This window comes from Echinops telfairi, unplaced genomic scaffold, assembly GCF_000313985.2.
Source record: "Echinops telfairi isolate 266 unplaced genomic scaffold, ASM31398v2 ScPeMD7_7469;HRSCAF=8507_1, whole genome shotgun sequence".
Taxonomy (NCBI): Eukaryota; Metazoa; Chordata; class Mammalia; order Afrosoricida; family Tenrecidae; genus Echinops; species Echinops telfairi.
The window spans coordinates 107,286,527-107,304,403 of record NW_022111373.1 but is presented as its reverse complement, the minus strand read 5'-3'; the positions used below and the strand labels follow the sequence as shown (position 1 = coordinate 107,304,403).

Here is a 17,877-nt window from a genome sequence, read left to right as displayed (position 1 = left end):
CCCCCCAATTTATACCACCAAAGATAAGTTTCTAACCTGCCACACTTTGGTTTGTACTTTTCCAAGGAGCAGGTTAGTCAGCTAAGCCATTGTAAAGGGCTAGTTAAAAAAAAAACAAAAAACTTTAACAAGACTCAGTTTGGAAACTACTGCATGAGCAGAGGAACCATGCCCACTTTTATTTTCCACAGTTGGTGTTGAGGCTGAGCATCTTGCACTGCAGCATCTCCATGAACACTGAGTTATAGCTTAGGCAAACCATAGTCCAGGTCTAGGCAATTAGGTGAACCTGGTGAGTCAAGGGCCCTGTTGAACTGGTAACTTTACTTTGGTCAACAGAATAGAAGAATTGCCTTTAAAAAAAAAAAAGGGAAACCCAAGAGGTCAGCTCTATGCTTGAATCTACTATTTCTTTCTGGCAAATATGACTGGTTTTTTAAGCTTCTTTTTGTGTTAACGACATCTGAGTTAACACATTCACAAATGGGAATATTAGATTGGGGAGTCAAAAGACCTCCAACGATTAGACTTCAGATTTCAACAACAGCTCAAGAACAAGCTAATTGCTACTTTTCCAAGTGGTTTGTATCTTACGGGCACGTCATGTAGTTCACAAGTCCAAAATCCCAAGCAGTAGCATTGTGTGGAGGCTGCCTCCTCTTTCCAGAATCAGCGTTCTCAGAGACTAGTTGCTCAAAGAGGTCATTAGAGTTATGAGACCCGAAGGGTTTTGAGCCTCTAAAGGTAGAAAACATGACACAGCTTGTTGGACAACTTCCACTGCAGCTTGTTGGTTGACATCCTACTTAATGAATACTGATTTTCAAATTAGCTGATAAAAAGTAAGTAGAATACGTAAGTGATAATACTGTCTAGAACTTTAAAAAAAATCCAGTAAGATGCTAGACTGGGTAGATTAAACATTGTGAGCCTGCACAGGCCCAAGAAAGTTGACCTGGTAAGCAGGCCTTTGAATTTGTCTATCAGCACCCCTTGCTGGTGATGATAGCACTATAATCACACCCATGGAGACAGATTTCTGAGTTGCCAATCAAAAAGGCATTATCTTTTAATGTAAAGTATGTCTATATCAGAAGTTATAAGCGTTTGTAGTAAATCCTGCCCTGCCATTGGTGGCAAATGCTGGGGAAGTTTGTTCTACTGGTACTACCTTTGTAATGCCTCTCCCTGAAATGTAAGGCATCCTCCCAAAAATAAGGACCTCCCGAAGCTACCGTAACTCTGGACTCTGGACCGTAGCAGCAGAACTGCCGTGCAGCTCACTGTTGGCCACAGCGCAGCCGGAGCAGACAGGAAGTGCGAGGTCTCTTTAATAAAACAGTAAACAATAAATGTGTACCGTATTCTTCATGGAAAAATAAGACATACCCTGAAAATAAGACCAAGGACATCTTTGGGAGCAAAGATTAATATAAGACACTTTCTTATTTCCGGAGAAACAGGGTAGTACTTGTGTAGATGTGACTCTTTCTAATTGGATAGTCCTCTCTCGTACTAACAAGATGGGGAAGTGAATGCATTTTGATTCGACATCTCTGTCTGCATTGCTCTCTAGTTCCAATCTGAAGGTTTACGTCTTTGGCGGACTCACCTTAACTTGCAGAGCAGTGGCTTAGGAACACATCCTACTCTGGGACTGGGGCAGTTGGTGCTCTGCTATTCTGATAGCATCTTTTGTGTTTTTGCCTGGTTCCAACAGAATCTAAGGTGGACACGACAGACTAGACTACAGCAAGTATGTCCTTTTTGCTTGATAAGCATTAAGTCATCCCCTCAGCTCAAATGTAAACTAATGGAAGTTATAATGAGCCTTCTGGTTCTGCGCATAGATGATTGAATCCTCCTTTCATACTCAGTGTAAGTGCATATCACTGTACAGTAACTTCTATGAAAAAGGGTGGGACCTTTTGTCCTTCTGACTCAGGAGGAATCTTGGTACGTTATAGTTGTTATGGGGCACAGACCAAAGCTAACCATTAGAATGCTTGGGAAAGTTCCCCTTCCCTCTCCTTGCCCCACCCAAAGGAGAGTGCAAAAATCAGTGCAATTGCTCCAGCAGCTATCTTTGAATTTGCTGTTTGTACTGCTCCTGCATCCATCTTCTCATCAGTGTTTAATAAAATGGAGGACCAACTGTTGCTCATTTGGCCCGACATTTGTTTCTGATTCCAGTGGACTGTAATCCAACTCTCTTTCATTACTCTGTAAGAACTCCTCCTTTTTCTACAAAGTCTTTATCAGTAGCTTATCGCCAAAAACTCTAGAAACTCTGAGAGGTTCTACTTTGCAAGTTGGAAAATTAGGGTCATATCAATTCTTTGAAGCTGGCAGAAGATCCAAAGCTCTTGGGTCAGATGCAAAGGGATTTTACTCATATATGTCAGTTTCTCCTCTCGCATGTGCTTTCCCTCAAGTATAGGTGGCCTAGATATCTGTGTATGCAGTTAGGTTTACATACATCACAGCTGAAGTATATATCCAGCTTAGGAAACTCAAGTAGTTTAAAACAGGCTACAAGCAAGCTTCTTTGAACTTTTCTGCTCTGAGGACAGTCTTTATATTGGACAGTAAACAAATGTGCCCTTTGCTCCAAAGGGAGATCCTATCTCTTTCCTCTAAGGCTATTTGTTATGCAAACATTCTTGAAAAGGTAGACCAGAATGAAAGCTGGCAGGGACTGTTTGTAGGCTATGTAAAGCAGGAGACTAACTGGATATTCTCTCTAAGCAATTGTATATCTTCTTTTACAGATTTTATTGAATTGTGAGAATTCTTTTTATTTTCTAGGTACAAGCCCTTTTTGACAAATGTTCCCAAATATTTTGTTTGTGGCTGACTTTTTAAATGATTTCAAAGGGTAAAAGTTTTAAATTGGATGAAATTCTTTTTATCAATTTTTCTATTATGGCTTCTTTGTGTGATCTTAAGAAACCTAGTTTGCCAGATTTATAGAAGTTCTTAATGGTTTTAGTTCTTATATTTAAATCTACCATTCATTTTTAGTTAAATTTTTGGGTATGGTTGAGGCAAAGGTGAGGCTTGTTTATTTTTTCCATGTGGACACCACTTTCCCCTGCAGTATTAGTGAAAAGCTCTTCTCTGTTGAATCACTTTGGGACATTTTTCAAAAAGTAATTTATTATGTACATGTGTGTCTGTTTTTGAAATTAATTCTTTCTGTTCATCATCATGCCTGTTTTGTCACCAATATCACATTACCATAGTTCTTTTAGTTTTATAGTAAGTCTTAAAATCAGATAGTCTAGGTCTCCTGATCTTGCTCTCTGAAAGTCTATGTATAAATTCTGTCATCAACTTGTCAGTTTCTTCAGAAAAGCCTGCTAGGATTTTGATTGGCCCTGTGGGTTTTTTAAGTTCATACATTATGTATTTCAGGAACAAAGAAAATGCAGCTCCGCTTGAGGAAAACAGCACAGGAAAAAGTGAGGCAAAAAAGAGAAAGATTGCAGAAACATCCAATGTTATCACTGAATCCCTGCCCTCTGCAGAATCAGAACCTGTTGAAATTGAGGTGGAGATTGCCGAAGACACAATTGAAGTGGAAGGTGAAGGCATTGAAACATTGGAGGAAGTGGCTTCGGCCAAGGAATCTATAAAGTACATTCAAAGCACAGGTTCCTCCGATGATTCCGCTTTAGCTCTTTTGGCAGATATTACCAGCAAGTATCGTCAGGGTGATAGAAAAGGGCATCTTAAAGAAGGTGGATGCGCATCTGACCCCACAATCAAACAGGTAGAAGGTATTGAAATTGTGGAACTTCAGCTGTCACATGTGAAGGACTTGTTCCATTGTGAGAAATGTAACCGTTCATTTAAATTGTTTTACCATTTTAAGGAGCACATGAAATCACACTCCACTGAGAGTTTCAAGTGTGAAATATGCAATAAAAGGTATCTGCGGGAGAGCGCATGGAAACAGCACCTCAATTGCTACCACCTGGAAGAAGGTGGTGCCAGTAAGAAGCAAAGAACTGGGAAAAAAATTCATATTTGTCAGTATTGTGAGAAACAGTTTGACCACTTTGGACACTTTAAAGAGCATCTTCGAAAACATACAGGTATTTTATGTTACAAATATATTTTTTACATATTCACACCAGGTATGAGTTCTAATAATTGTTTCATTTTTTAAATTGGTGTCACAGAAACCAGCTTTGTATTTTTCAATGTGCAGGATATAAATACACACTTCTCAGAATAATACTTTGAGATATTGATGCTTAACTAGCAAAATCTGGGTCAACCTTGAAAGAAATTGTCATTCTGATACCTTGGCTCTTATTTAAGAATATAAAACATGGTTTGTGATTTATTAGAGTAAATAAAAAAGTATTGCTAAGAAAATCATAAGTATCTTTATTAAAAATGAGTTTTCCAAGGGGCCTCGGTGACTGTTGGTTAAGCATTGGATTGCTAACTGCAGAATCAGTAATTGACAAGTACCAGATGCTCCAGGAACAAGATGAGGCTGCTCCCATAGAGATTTAATTTGCAGTCTCGGAAGCCTTTAGGGTTGCTGCTATGAGTTGGATTTAACTCAGTTGCAGTGGGTTTAGGTTGTTTATTTCTACACTTTCGTCGTATCTTGGAATTTTTTGCCTTTTGCTTATCTGCAGTTTTCAGTTTTTTGGGGTTTTTTTAAGTTTTCAGTTTTAAAAAAACTTTTATAATAGGTCTCCCCCTCCCCCCAAAACTAAAAATACCCCATATAACTCTCAACTGATCTCTTGTGAACAATACTGACCTAGCAGATTCCTCAAAAGCCACTGTTTCAGTTAGACCTTTTTTTTTCTCTTTTTGAAGGCTCTCTATTGAGATTTACAAGTATGTTACTCAGAGAACTTGTCTACAGCAATCTCCTGATTGCAGAGGCATATAAAACGTGTTTGGAATAACACATGCATTTATGAACTGGAACCCTTAATAGTAATAATTCTTCAATTCCTGAGTGTAACTAACAACTCTAGTAGGTGTTTTTTTTTTGTATTATGTTAACCTGATAGAGAAATGAGTACATTTACAAAGAGTCCCTTACATGGTTATACTGTATATGTGGTCTCTGTGAGATAATTTCGTAGCCTAGCTTCATTTTATCACCACCTCTCCACTGACAAAAGTGCTAGGCCAGAGGGACAGCCAGAGGGAGAAGGAGGGCTTTGTATTGTTTCTCAGCCTAGGAGCCTTCATGGGCATGAGAGAGATGTTCCAGGGAGGTGACTGCAGGACGTCTGACCCTCATAGTCCTGTATCCTTTATACCTTATTTTTCTCTCTTGTCAGTTCCCACTCTTCAGGCATTTTTGTTTTGAGCAAGGTCTCCTGCACCAGATGTAGTGGTGCCTTAAAACTTGGGGTGTCCCTAAACCCAGTTTAACCAGGGTTGTGGCAGTTACTAGGAGTGTGCTATGTCATGTCTCTGGACACGTGTTTCCAAGTCCTTGCTACGTGTGGTGGTTAAAATAGATGAAGGGGCTTCAAAAAGTTCATGGGAAAACAAAGAAACAGTAAGTGATATTACACTGAGAGGATTTCAAGGAATGAAATGAAACAAAATGTGTATGAATTGCCAATTTAAAACTAATGTGATACTTTGTAAGCTACTGAAACTCAAATATCTTTAACATCAATTTTTCCAAGAACACTTTGAAGCCCCCTCGTGTGCACGCGCAGCATATTTGGAGATTGCCAACAGTTAAAAATTTTTGGTCCTTGAAAAGCAAATTTCTCTAATTAATGGTCTGTTGTACTTTTTGTGCATGTGGTTAACTTTTTTGTGGTTAATTTTGCAGAAGAGCTGATAGATGAACAACACATTTAATTAGTAAATAATTGTTATTAGGTAATTAGTGCACTTTGGTAGAAGTTTGGTGTGTCCTAGCAGATATCATTCTTTTGCCCAAAACATTGCCTGGAGACATCTACCTATTTGAAAAATGTGCAGCAGAAATAATTTTACAAGTTTGTAAATGTGCTGCTTTTTAGGTATTGCACTTTGTGTCTTGAACTGGACAGTGGAATATGTTGTTTGACTTTGTCTTTCCCTCCAAAATGATGAGGATAACATGGTGTTAAAAATTGTAGGATCAAATGCCATATGGAGGAACAACTCGGCACATAAATTTTTTTTTTAATTTAACCTGAGCTAGTAATTAGATAGATAGGTTGCAGATATGATCAATTAATAAATTAAGAGAACATAAGTAAATTTAAACGGTGTTTAAGTTAGTAAGAGGTGGGTCATTTTTCCCTTGTAATAAACTATGTCTAATAATAAAAATGATCCCCTTCCTGTGCCTTCCCCTATCAGAAAAAACACAAACATGAGGGAGCTTCAAAAAGTAAGCGGAAAAATGGAATTAAAAGATAATAGGATTTCTCGCAAGTTTTTTGAAGCTTCCTCGATTTCATATTTTGGACAATTTTATTCATTGGTTTTCTTGGATGTTCTTCAAAATGTGTGCAATGTAATCTGTGGCTTTCTTTTCAAAATTTCTATTACTTCTGAACTATATGGAAAACAGCAATGATGATATTAAGTCATAGAGTTCTTGTCTTCAAGGAGGTTTGCAGTGTTGAGGGAGAAAAGCAGGTCTGGTCAATGTGTGGCTAAGTCCTGATAGAGGTGAACCGAGTCCTGTGGGAATTTCTGCCTGGGCATTGAGGGAAGGGGGCTTTCATGTTTTTTTCACTTCATGTGACTCAAAAAGATGTAAGCTAGAAGGGCATTCCAGGTAAAAGAGATGTCACATACATAATCATAAGAGGAAGACACCTGCTTAAAACCACTGCTAGTAGTTTGTTATGGCTGAATGTCATGGCTGAAGGTCCATGTCGAAGAATGCTAGGGTGTGTGGCTGAAGAGGTAAGACAGGCTGACCATGTGGCATATGTCTAGGCATTATGGGAGATCTGTAAGTGGCTTAAGGGTAAGAGAGATAGAGTGATGGGGAAGGTGAGGTTGAGATCATGCCTTTTTTTTTTAAACAATTAGCAAAGTTTTATTTGCTCATTTTTTGCATTTAAAGTATTCTTCAATAACATCCTTGGCTTGAGATTCTTTGCCATAGTCCTTAACAACCACACAACTGCAACCAACCACTTTCCGGGGTTTTCCTTCTCGGTCAATTTTGCAGAGGCCCACCCACTCTCCTAGTTTCTTGTTGTCATCAACCTTACTGAGGTTGACTTGGTGTTCAGCACACGGCCTCCACTAACTTGACATACTTAGATTCTTCACAGTTGGATGCAAGCACACAAAGATGAGCTTGGCTCTTGTCTAAGGCTTTGGCAGCTTCGCGAATTCCACGTGCTAGGCCATTGTGGATGAGGGCGGTCTTCAGCACCTCTTGTAAAGCAGTGTTAACGTCGTCCATTACAACCGAATCTTGAACACACTGGACGGAGCCTCCACTTCCACACAGCTCGGCGGGACAGGGAAAGTCTTTTTTTTTTTTTTTTAAATAATTGCTGTAAATGTGTTTGAATTTTATATTGAAGACTGGCTATTTAAAAATCTTAAGGCAGGAAGAGATCTGATCAGGCTTATATTAGAACTGGAAATGGCTTAGAATGGAGTGAAATTACTAGATCTAACAGAAAGCTGGTGACATATCTGAAAAACAATGGGGTCTTAAGTGAGTAACTCAAGAGTTGCAGAATTAACACATTTTGGTGATTGGTGAGATGGGGGCCAAAGGGTCCATCCCAGTTTGGCCACATTTCTGACACCAATAGTAATTTAGAGAGGGAACCAGAAATAATAGGCTGTTGTGCCAAGAAGATGGCAGGCACAAATTTGTAGGCTACCCTGTGTGAAGAAAAAAAAAGGTGACCATTCATTGTGTTTTCCAGTAGTTGTTCCCTGAGAAGTAGTGTAGTGGCAGAATGTGGTCCTAGAAATCAGAATTGGATTTCAGCTTCTGTTCTGACTTTAGCCACTAGAATGAACTTGACTGGTTATTTAACTTTTAGCTTCTTTTCCTTTTCTATATAAACTGAGTTGATTATATGTACTTTCTAGATGTGTTAGGCTGGTTTGGATAAAAACAAAAAGAAACTCATTTATGTTTAAGAAAGGTGTATATCAAGAAGTACATAGTTATATATCAAGAGGGCTTTCCAGCCCAGTCCAACTCAAGTCTGTAAGTCCAGTACTAGTCCATAAGTCCCCCTTCAGACTCACTGCAGGCCAGTGATGTAGAAAGATGATGTAGGATGCAGGAAGATCGGAAGCTGGTAGGTGCAAAGTCATGTGCATCCACAGCTCTCAGTGTTGGTTGGCCCACCTTGGAGGCAGACAGAGTCCCAGTGAGCAGGAAGGTGGAGGGGCAGAGAGAGAGAGAGTTCCTAGTGTCTCCCACTTTTATACACAAAGGTTATGACACCAAGAAGGTGTCAGGCTGTGATCGTTGCTAGGTTGGGCCCCTTACTCTGGAGTGTCTTGGTAACATAATCCTTAACTATCACACTAGGGTTGTATCAAGTAAGAGAAAGTGGGGGAAGTACTTTGAGAACTCTGCTGCTCATATCTAAAGTTGCTATTTCCAGATATTAGGTTTTATTGGACTCATCAAACCTTTAAAAAATAAAAACTGCTCATTAATTTGGTATGCAATTAAAAGCAAATCTCTTTTCTACTTCAGTAGGTACTTTCAGAAGCAACAACTACTATCATTTTTAAAAAATGTATTCTTCCAAGTATATCTTTTGCACTTTCATGTAAACACACACACACACACATACCAGTAATATCAAGGTGTGGGGTGAGAGTAAGGCTGATTGTAGGGTCAAGATAATGTATTAGTTTGCTTGGTTATGATACTCAATGGTTTCACAGTTGTGTAATGATGCACTCGTCCTCCATTTTCACATAACACTGATTGTCGCATAATGACCCGATCTTTGGAATCTGCCAATGCCAATGATGAATGGGTGTATCACTACACATTTTTGAACTGAAAGGAATTTTTAACATAATACTTATTGTAGGTTATTAGGCTTTCTCTTTCAAACTGTTTAAGTTCCTAAAATTTGTATAAAAGAAATGAAAATTGTTTTATTGTGGGGGAAAAACAACTCAGAATTACTTGACGACATCCGTGCTACTGGAGTGTGAGGACCTCATTCTAGCACCTCATCACTGGGGCTGCACCTGTGAAATCTCAGGCTCATTCTCCCAGCCTCTCTCTGAAATTCACTCACTTCTTTGCTTATTCTGTTCTTAAACTTCTGCCTCATTTAATCTTATTCTCCTCATCTCCCCTGTTCACCTAGTTTTATAACTGCCTTCCTGACTTCTGTGACCTCTCTAGATCTTGTTGTATACTACTTGGGTTTCTGTTTCTTGTGTTCTACCATGATCCCTTGCCTGCTCAAATAAACTCTCCATTATGGAACTACTGCAGCCATTTACTCCGACTCCCTAGTTGCTAAACACTGCTGGAGAAAACTCATATTCTGAACCGTAAGTTTGATCTTTGGTGCCTGATTTATGTGTTTCCCGAGCTGCTGTCAGCTCCCATAATGATTCACAGCCTCAGAAACCCTATATATAGGTTCAGTTTGAGTCAGACTCAACTTGATAGCAGTGAGTTTGGATGCCCTAATTGCCGTTCTTTGGGAAAAGCTCTTGCTTTATGAAGATCAAGGGTTGCAACTTTCAGTGTGGTTACAACTCAATGTGAAGGAAACCCAATTCTCACAATGGGATTAGTAGGTAGCATGATTAAACAGAGAAAAGGATGTCGTCGTGCTTGGATCCACACTCTGTTCTCTTGGAACCAGTAGTCGGGATCAAAGGGCACATCGTATTGGGTAAATCTGCTGCAGAAGACCTCTGTAAAGTGTTGAAAAGCAAGAGTGTTACTTTGAGGACTAAGGCGCCCTTGACCCAAGACATGGTGTTTTCAATCACCTCATGTGCATGTGACAGTTGGACATTGAGTAAGGAAAACCAAAGAATAACTGATATATTTGAATTGTGCTGGCGAAGAATAATGAGACTACCATGGACTGCCACAAGCACAAAAAGGTCTATCTTGTAAGAAGTACAGCCAGAATGCTCTTAAGAGACAAGAATAGTGAGATTTTGTCCCATGTGCTTTGGATATGTTGCCAGAAGAGACCAGTCCCTGAAGATGGATATCATGCTTGGTAGCGGGTTAGTGAAGCTGGAAAAGACCTTCCACTATATGGATTGACACAGTGGCTGCTTTGATGGGCTCAAACATAAGAGCAGTTGTGAAGATTGCCCCCGACTGGGCAGTGTTTCATTCTTTTGTACATAGGGCCGCGATGAGTAGGAACCAGCTCAAGGGCATGTAATAACATTCCAGACTTTCACTCAAGACCCCTGTCTACAACTTAGCCTGCAGCAGACGACATACTACTCTTCTTGCCCAGCACCCATTTGTATTGTTTGCTTCTCTCTTCCTGAGGAAGAGATTTTCATTTTCAACCAGGAGCGTTCTGGATCCCATGGCTTTTGATATCCTTTTCAAGACCGAGTTCCAGTTGCCATTTCTAGCCTTTCCTAGCTTAAACCACCCTTTGATTTACTTGTCCCCCTCTAGCCATTTCTCTTTACTTCCAAATCTCTTTGAAAGAATTTCAAGAATACGGTTTTCATCTACTTCCACTGCGGTCTGGCTTCTGACCCAACCCAACACTAACACTGCTTTGTTAGAGTTATTATAGTGATACCTTAGTAATACCTTACCTGACACCTCTCTTCAGTTGATCTCTTTTCCTAAAAGTTCTTCTTTAATTTCCCCTAGTTTTTCTTCTGTTGGCTGCTCCATTTTTATTTCCTTGATCGGCTCATTCATCTTCTTTTTTAACTTGGTGGTTCTTTTTTTTTTTATTAGGCATCAAACTCCTGAGAAAATTTATCCTCACCAATGGTTTTTATTACCATTTAACTCTTATCTGTATATCAGTTGAAGGAGTTCTGGTGGCACGGTGGAGTAGGAGTTGGACTGCTAACCCTGAGGTCTGCAGTTCAAACCCACCAGCATCTCTAAAAGGGAAAGATGAGGCTGTCTGCTATAAACGTTCACAGTCTTGAAAACTCGTATATGGCTGCTGTGAATTCCAACTCACAATTGACTTGATGGCAGTGACTATCCGTCCTCCCCGCTCTTTGAGGTACTGGATTTTTATCGATGTGAATCTTCACTCTGAATATCTGGATATCTCCACTGTATCCTATGAGTACCTCGAATGAAGCAGATACAAAAAGGAATTTATACCGTTCTATCACACCCCCCACTCCAAACCTACTCTTGTGTTTTTTATCTTAGTTGGTATTTTAAGACAGAAAAACTAGAATCAGTATTACGTCTTGCTTACTCTTCGCCTCCCATGCCGTTTTACTCTTCTGTATATCTGCTTAGAGTGCGCTACCTCGGGAGACAGAACCAAGCCCCTTCCCTTAACACTGCTGCAGTACATGCTCCATGGCCTTTAAAAAAAATCATTTTATTGGGGGCTCGTACAGCTATTATCAACCCATCCATCCATCCATCCACCCACCCATTGTGTCAAGTACATTTGTACATTTGTTGCCATCATCATTTCAAATAACATTTTCTTTTCTGCTTGAGCCTTTGGTATCAGCTCCTTATTTTTTCCCCTCCCTCCATTACCCTCCCTCATGAACCCTTGATAATTTATAAAATTATTGTTATTTTTTTATGTCTTACACTGATGTCTCCCTTCACCAACTTTTCTGTTGTCTGTCCCCCTGGGAAAGGGTTATATGTTGATCATTGTCATTGTGATCAGTTCCCCCTTTTTCCCCCCACCTTCCCCTTCCCCGCCTGGTATCACTACTTTCATTGGTCCTGATGGTTTTATCTGTCGTGAATTCCCTGTTTCCAGCTCTTACCTGTATCCGTGTACATGCTCTGGTTTAGCCGGATTTGTAAGGTACTATTGGGATAATGAAAGTGGTGGGGAGGAAGCATCAAAGAACTAGAGGAAAGTTGTATGTTTCATAAGTGCTATACTGCACCCTGACTGTTTAGTCTCTTCCTTGTGACCTTTCTGTCAGGGGATGTCCCAATTATCTACAGATGGACTTTGGGTCTTCACTCTGCATTCACATTGATAGGATTTTTTGTTTTGGGTCTTTGATGCCTGATACCCAGTCCCATCAACACCTCATGATCACACAGGCTGATGTGCTTCTTCCATGTGGACTTTGTTGCTTTTCAGCTAGATGGCCACTTGTTTATCTTCAAGTCTTTAAGACCCCACCCAGTGGGTGTTAACAAACCCAGGGGCAAGGGAACAACAAGTGATCTAAAATCGATGGTTAGGAGGGTGGAGGCCTGGTATATCTTTGAGAGCTGGGTGCCATCAGCTTTCTTCACCACATTACCTTACGCACACATTTTGTCTCCAGTAATCGTGTCAGGAAGCTGAACATCACAGAATGCCAGCTTATTAGAACAAAGTGTTCTTGTGTTGAGGGAGTACTTGAGTGGAGGCCCAATGTCCATCTGCTACCTTAATATTTAACAGATAGATAGATAGATAGATCTATTTCACTATTGTTATATATAAATATATTTACATATGTACATGCCTGTATTTAGACCTCTATAAATAATGTCCTTTTGCCTCCTAGTTCTTTCCTCCATTTCCTTTTACTTTCCTCTTGTCCCACTATAATGTTCAGCCTTCATTTGGGTTTCAGTAATTCAGTTACATTGCCCATGATCAAGCCCTACCAGGCCTCCACCCTCCTAACCATCGATTTTAGATCACTTGTTGTTCCCTTGCCCCTGGGTTTGTTAACACCCACTTCCTTTCCCCTGCCTCCCCCTCTCCCGTGTCCTCCTGGAACTGTCGGTCCCGTTGTTTTCTGCTCCAGATAGTTTATCCTGTCCATGACCTTTTTACCCACACCTCATTGCACTTGTTTATTTTCATGTATTTAGCCTTCACACCCTAGCCTGTAATAAAAAGTATTTGAAAACAAGGGCAATTTATATTTTCATCTTCATCCCCCAACACAGGATCTAGTGTACAGCACAATAGGGAACTACCTGAAAAATACATGTAGGATGGATGCTGATCCATTTCCCAAGATAACACTGATACTGATTTTTATCTAAGGAAAAGTGAAAAATTTTAAGAAATGAAAAAGAACTCATAAACCTATTCCCAAGATAGCAGATTAAACAATATACCTCAAAGATGTGTTGTTATTTCCACCTTTGAGTATTGTAAAACATCTGAACGTGAGAATGTGCTGTTAAAATTAACCACAAAGAAAACACGCTCTTACACTTACTTGCTTTTTGCCATTTTTCTTGATTTATCAATATACATATTTTCTATTCTAATAGGTGAGAAACCCTTTGAATGTTCAAATTGTCATGAGCGATTTGCTAGAAATAGCACACTGAAATGTCACCTGACAGCATGCCAAACTGGAGTAGGGGCAAAAAAGGGAAGAAAGAAGCTTTATGAATGTCAGGTACGTGTGAGTATATTCTGTATTTACTATTGAAAGAGTTTAGTGCCTGAAGATAACACGCACACACACAGTAAATGGGGAGAGTAGGGGTGGAGAAATTGGATCTGTTGGTCACAGTCTTGCCACTACGGGGAAACAGTTTGATTAGTTTTTAAAAAGTTAGTTAAAAATACTAGGGACCCAGCTATTCTCCTCCAACGACCTGAGAGCTTGAATGCAAATATATACTGTACACAGTGTTCATTACATCAGACCACTTAGCCAAAAGGTGGAAACGACCCAAGTTTCTCATGAACAGGTTAATGGGTAAATAAAATTTGCTGTTGAGATGCATAGGTTCCCAAATGTATTTGGTTTACCGACCCCTTCTGTCCCATTTTCAGAGAGAAAAAAAAAATTCCTCAGTATTGCCAGGCAGTTAAAAGTTTTTGTGCTTTTCCCACCCTCCTGTATTGTACCAGTACCCCACCCCACCCCCACTTAGGGATGGGGGAGCACGCAGTATTGCCCACTGTGGGAAATACTGTTGTAATGGAATATGTAATCCTCGGCTATAAAGAGAAGTGACGTTCTGGTATATGCTGTGATGTGGATGAAACCCTGAAAACATTTTGAGTGAAATACTTCAGTTACTGAAAGACAACTGTTATATGATCATTGCTTAAATCAACTATTCAGGGTAGGCAAATATCTAGCGACTAAAGTTTATTAGTGGTAACCTGGAGTCAGTGGGAAGGAGAAATGGGTATAGGGTATTGATTAATTGAGTTTCTTTTAAGGGTGCTGAAAAAAGTTGTAAATAGTGATGATAGTTGAAAAATATAATGTGTGTAATGTCACAGGACTAAACACTAGAAGGGATTAAAATGCCTACAGAGAAATGAAAGTAAATAATATAATTATTTTGATTTCACCAAGGAAACTAGAATCACTAATATTTACCCAACCCTATATGTCAGCAAAATTCAGCTAGTCTCAAGCTTATGATTAAACAACCATAGAGCAATCCATTAAAATTCCAAAGGAGGGCAGAAAGGTAGCTATAATTATGCCTTTGGTAATTAATAACTTTTTATCCCAAATAATGTAATGGGTCTAAACGTTTGTGTCTTGAAGAAACTACATACTACAAATCACATAGAAAGTAGACTCACTACTTTATAATCTTAAAATGTATATCATGCTTAAACCAAAGAAGACAATATTAAAAAGTTTCCCCAAAATGTGTTTAAGAAGTTAGTTTAGACTAGATTTTCAGAAGAAATCGTCAGTTTTTCCTTTCAGAGAACAAATGTACCTGTAGTTCCTTTTGTTTGAATGTAAGTATTGTTAATACCATGTGTTTGATTGTTTCAGGTTTGTAACAGTGTGTTTAACAGCTGGGACCAGTTTAAAGATCACTTAGTAATTCACACTGGAGATAAACCCAACCATTGTACTCTATGTGATTTGTGGTTTATGCAAGGAAATGAATTAAGGAGACATCTCAATGATGCCCATAATATTTCAGAACGTCTAATAACTGAAGAAATTCTTTCAGTAGAAACACACTTGCAAACTGAACCTGTAACATCAATGACAATTATAGAACAAGTTGGGAAGGTACATGTGCTACCATTGCTTCAGGTCCAAGTGGATTCAGCACAAGTAACTGTGGAACAGGTCCATCCAGATCTGCTCCAGGACAGCCAAATGCACGATTCACATATCAGTGAGCTTCCAGAGCAGGTCCAGGTGAGTTATCTAGAAGTGGGTCGAATTCAAACTGAAGAAGGTACAGAAGTGCATGTTGAGGAGCTGCATGTTGAGCGAGTAAATCAGATGCCAATGGAAGTACAAACTGAGCTTCTAGAAGCAGGCTTGGATCAAGTGACCCCTGAAATCATGAACGAGGAGGAGAGAAATCCTAGCCAAGCAGATACTGCTGAGGATGCCACGGAAGATCACGAAGATGCTGAGGGTTTAAAAACCAAACCAACAGAGGATTCTGAGGCGGAAAAGGCAGGGGACGAGGACAGAACAGCTATGCCAGTTTTAGAATGACATAACAAATGAATATATTTTAATTTACGTGTTGCATTTTTCAACTGATTATGGGCAGTGTGACTGTCTTTCTTGACAGACAAGTGGACCAAAGTGAACCATTTCTTGTGCTGTTTCTATTGAACCACACTGGTTTCCCCCCACTAATACTACAGAGGAGAGAACTTTCCCATAAGTGAACAGGAAACTCTGAGAAGTATATTTCTGGAAACTTAGATGAGTTATATTCTTATTATATTGTTGGGTACGAATGTGTCTATTTTCATTGTGGTAAGGGTTTTCCCTTTTCTTCCTATGTCATGTTCTTCCTTAAATTTTTTTTCCTGTTGTAAAATCAAATGTAAATCATTAGAATACAGGCTTATGTATTCTAATGCATGTTAGAAAACTGAATATATAGGAAACCCAAGGCTGCATGAAGAAAAGTGCATTGTGACTGTGCAGTTCCATATTGGCTTCTGGCTTCCTTTAGTTTGAGTAATGTTCTTGTCGACCCCGAGAGTCACAGATGCCATCTCTGCACTTGGAACTGAGTGGGGATGGCAACATTTCTAGAATGTAAAAACAACAACAAAACATACCCATGTGCCTTTTCAAAACCAACTTAGTTTATCTAAAGGATCTCTGGTTCTTTCAAAGTTTGTGTGGTAAGGAGTGATGTAGATGATGCTATAGGATTTTATATTTTTGCTTATAAATGTGAACCACCAATTCTTTTTCATTGAAGTTAAGTTGAGACATTTAATTCAATGGCAGCTGAAGTGCCATTTCAATTGGGAAATTTATTTATATCTGTGGTAAACTTTATTTTGATGAAAAGTTTGCACTAGTATTTTACCACCAGATGAAAAAAAATGAGCATCGTTTAAGAAATTAATGTATTTAAAATAAAGTGCAGAGAAAAACATGTATATAATATATCAGGCTTTGTTTTGAATGGAAATCTCCCCCCTCCCCCCAAATCCTTAATGTAAAGATCTTGTGCTATAACTTTTAAAGCCATACAAATAAGAGTGCTAAACTGTGGACTTAAAAGTAGGTGTGTAAATATTTTTAATCAGTATTACTTGGAAAATAAAATATAACAACCACATAAAATAAACCAATATGCTATTTTCTTTACCTGTTGAATACTGGGAGAATATTTACATTTTTAAAGTAAACTTTAAAATTATGTGTTCATGGCTCTTTTTTTGTTGTTAATTACTAGTGTGGAAATTGATGTGTGATCTGAGATATTTTCTAATGTGTATGCACCCACGGCACGCTAGTGAAGGGTTAAACTGCTAATGGCAAGGTTGGATTATTCAAACCCACCAGCTACTCTGCAGGAGAAAGGTGAGGCTGTCGGTTTCTGGAAAGATTTACAATCTCTGAAACCCTTAAGGGTTGTACTATGCCCTATAAAGGGTCTCTATGAATCAGAATCAACTTCATGGTAGTGAGTTACTAATTTGGCCAATATATGACATGAATTGAGAGATACAATTTACAGTAAACACTTCTAACCTATAAAAATTGGCTTAGGAAAAGGATATGGGGGAGAAGTTCACATTCATTTTATTTTTGATAGTCATTTTATTGGGGGCTCTTAACACTTTTGTTAAAATCATTACATCAGTTGTATCCGACAAATTCGAACATACATTCCATCATTCTATTCTAGATATTTACTTTCCATTGAACCCTTGGGATCAGCTCCTCTTTTTTAGCCCCCCCCCCCAGTTCATATTCATTTTAAATGAATGTACAAATTTGAAAGCTTAATAACCTCCAGCAATTTTGACATTAAATTGTTTTACATTTGTGAAGTGTTTTTTAAAAGAATAGCTTTCTACTACTGAGAAATCCCATGTAAAGATAATAGGAATAAGTTACATTTTTCCTTTTAAAACCAAGAAACATGTAAATATTTCTATGTTTCAGTTTACATTTACCAACTAAAACTTGGTGTATTTTCCCTATAAAGGCAGAAAGTATTGGTAATACAATTATATTCCATGGAGCTTTCATTCTGCTTCGATATCCATGTCCCCAAGTGTGTTAGACAGGGTTCTCTAGAGAGATAAAACCAAATTGCTGATAATTCAATATATTTATTTATAAAGATAATTTGATATATAACAAGAAATGAACTGTTAAATCATATACAGATTAATATATAATACAAGAAAGCAACAGTTAAATTATAAAGCACTACAAATGGCTCAATTCAATTCACTCCCGTGAGAGACTTGTGAGAGACTAGCAGTCCTTCAAGTCCTGTCTGCTACCAGATCTTCCTCTATTTATAGAGAGAGGTAGGCT

At 38.8% G+C, this 17,877-nt stretch overlaps 1 protein-coding gene across 3 annotated transcripts in view; it reads left to right on the top strand.

Moving 5' to 3' along the window:
* Positions 1-16,757, top strand: part of ZNF131 (zinc finger protein 131) — a 52,628-nt gene extending 35,871 nt beyond the window's left edge. For 2 of the 3 annotated variants that reach the window (XM_030888986.2, XM_045285338.1), the window contains 3 exons: positions 3,418-4,100; positions 13,397-13,527; positions 14,884-16,757. In XM_030888986.2, the coding sequence (XP_030744846.1) occupies positions 3,418-4,100; positions 13,397-13,527; positions 14,884-15,570 (1,501 nt within the window). In that variant the 3' untranslated portion in view covers positions 15,571-16,757. The remainder of the gene's footprint in view (positions 1-3,417; positions 4,101-13,396; positions 13,528-14,883) is intronic. The other variant, XM_045285339.1, reaches the window with a different exon arrangement.
* The last annotated feature ends 1,120 nt before the right edge of the window (positions 16,758-17,877 follow it).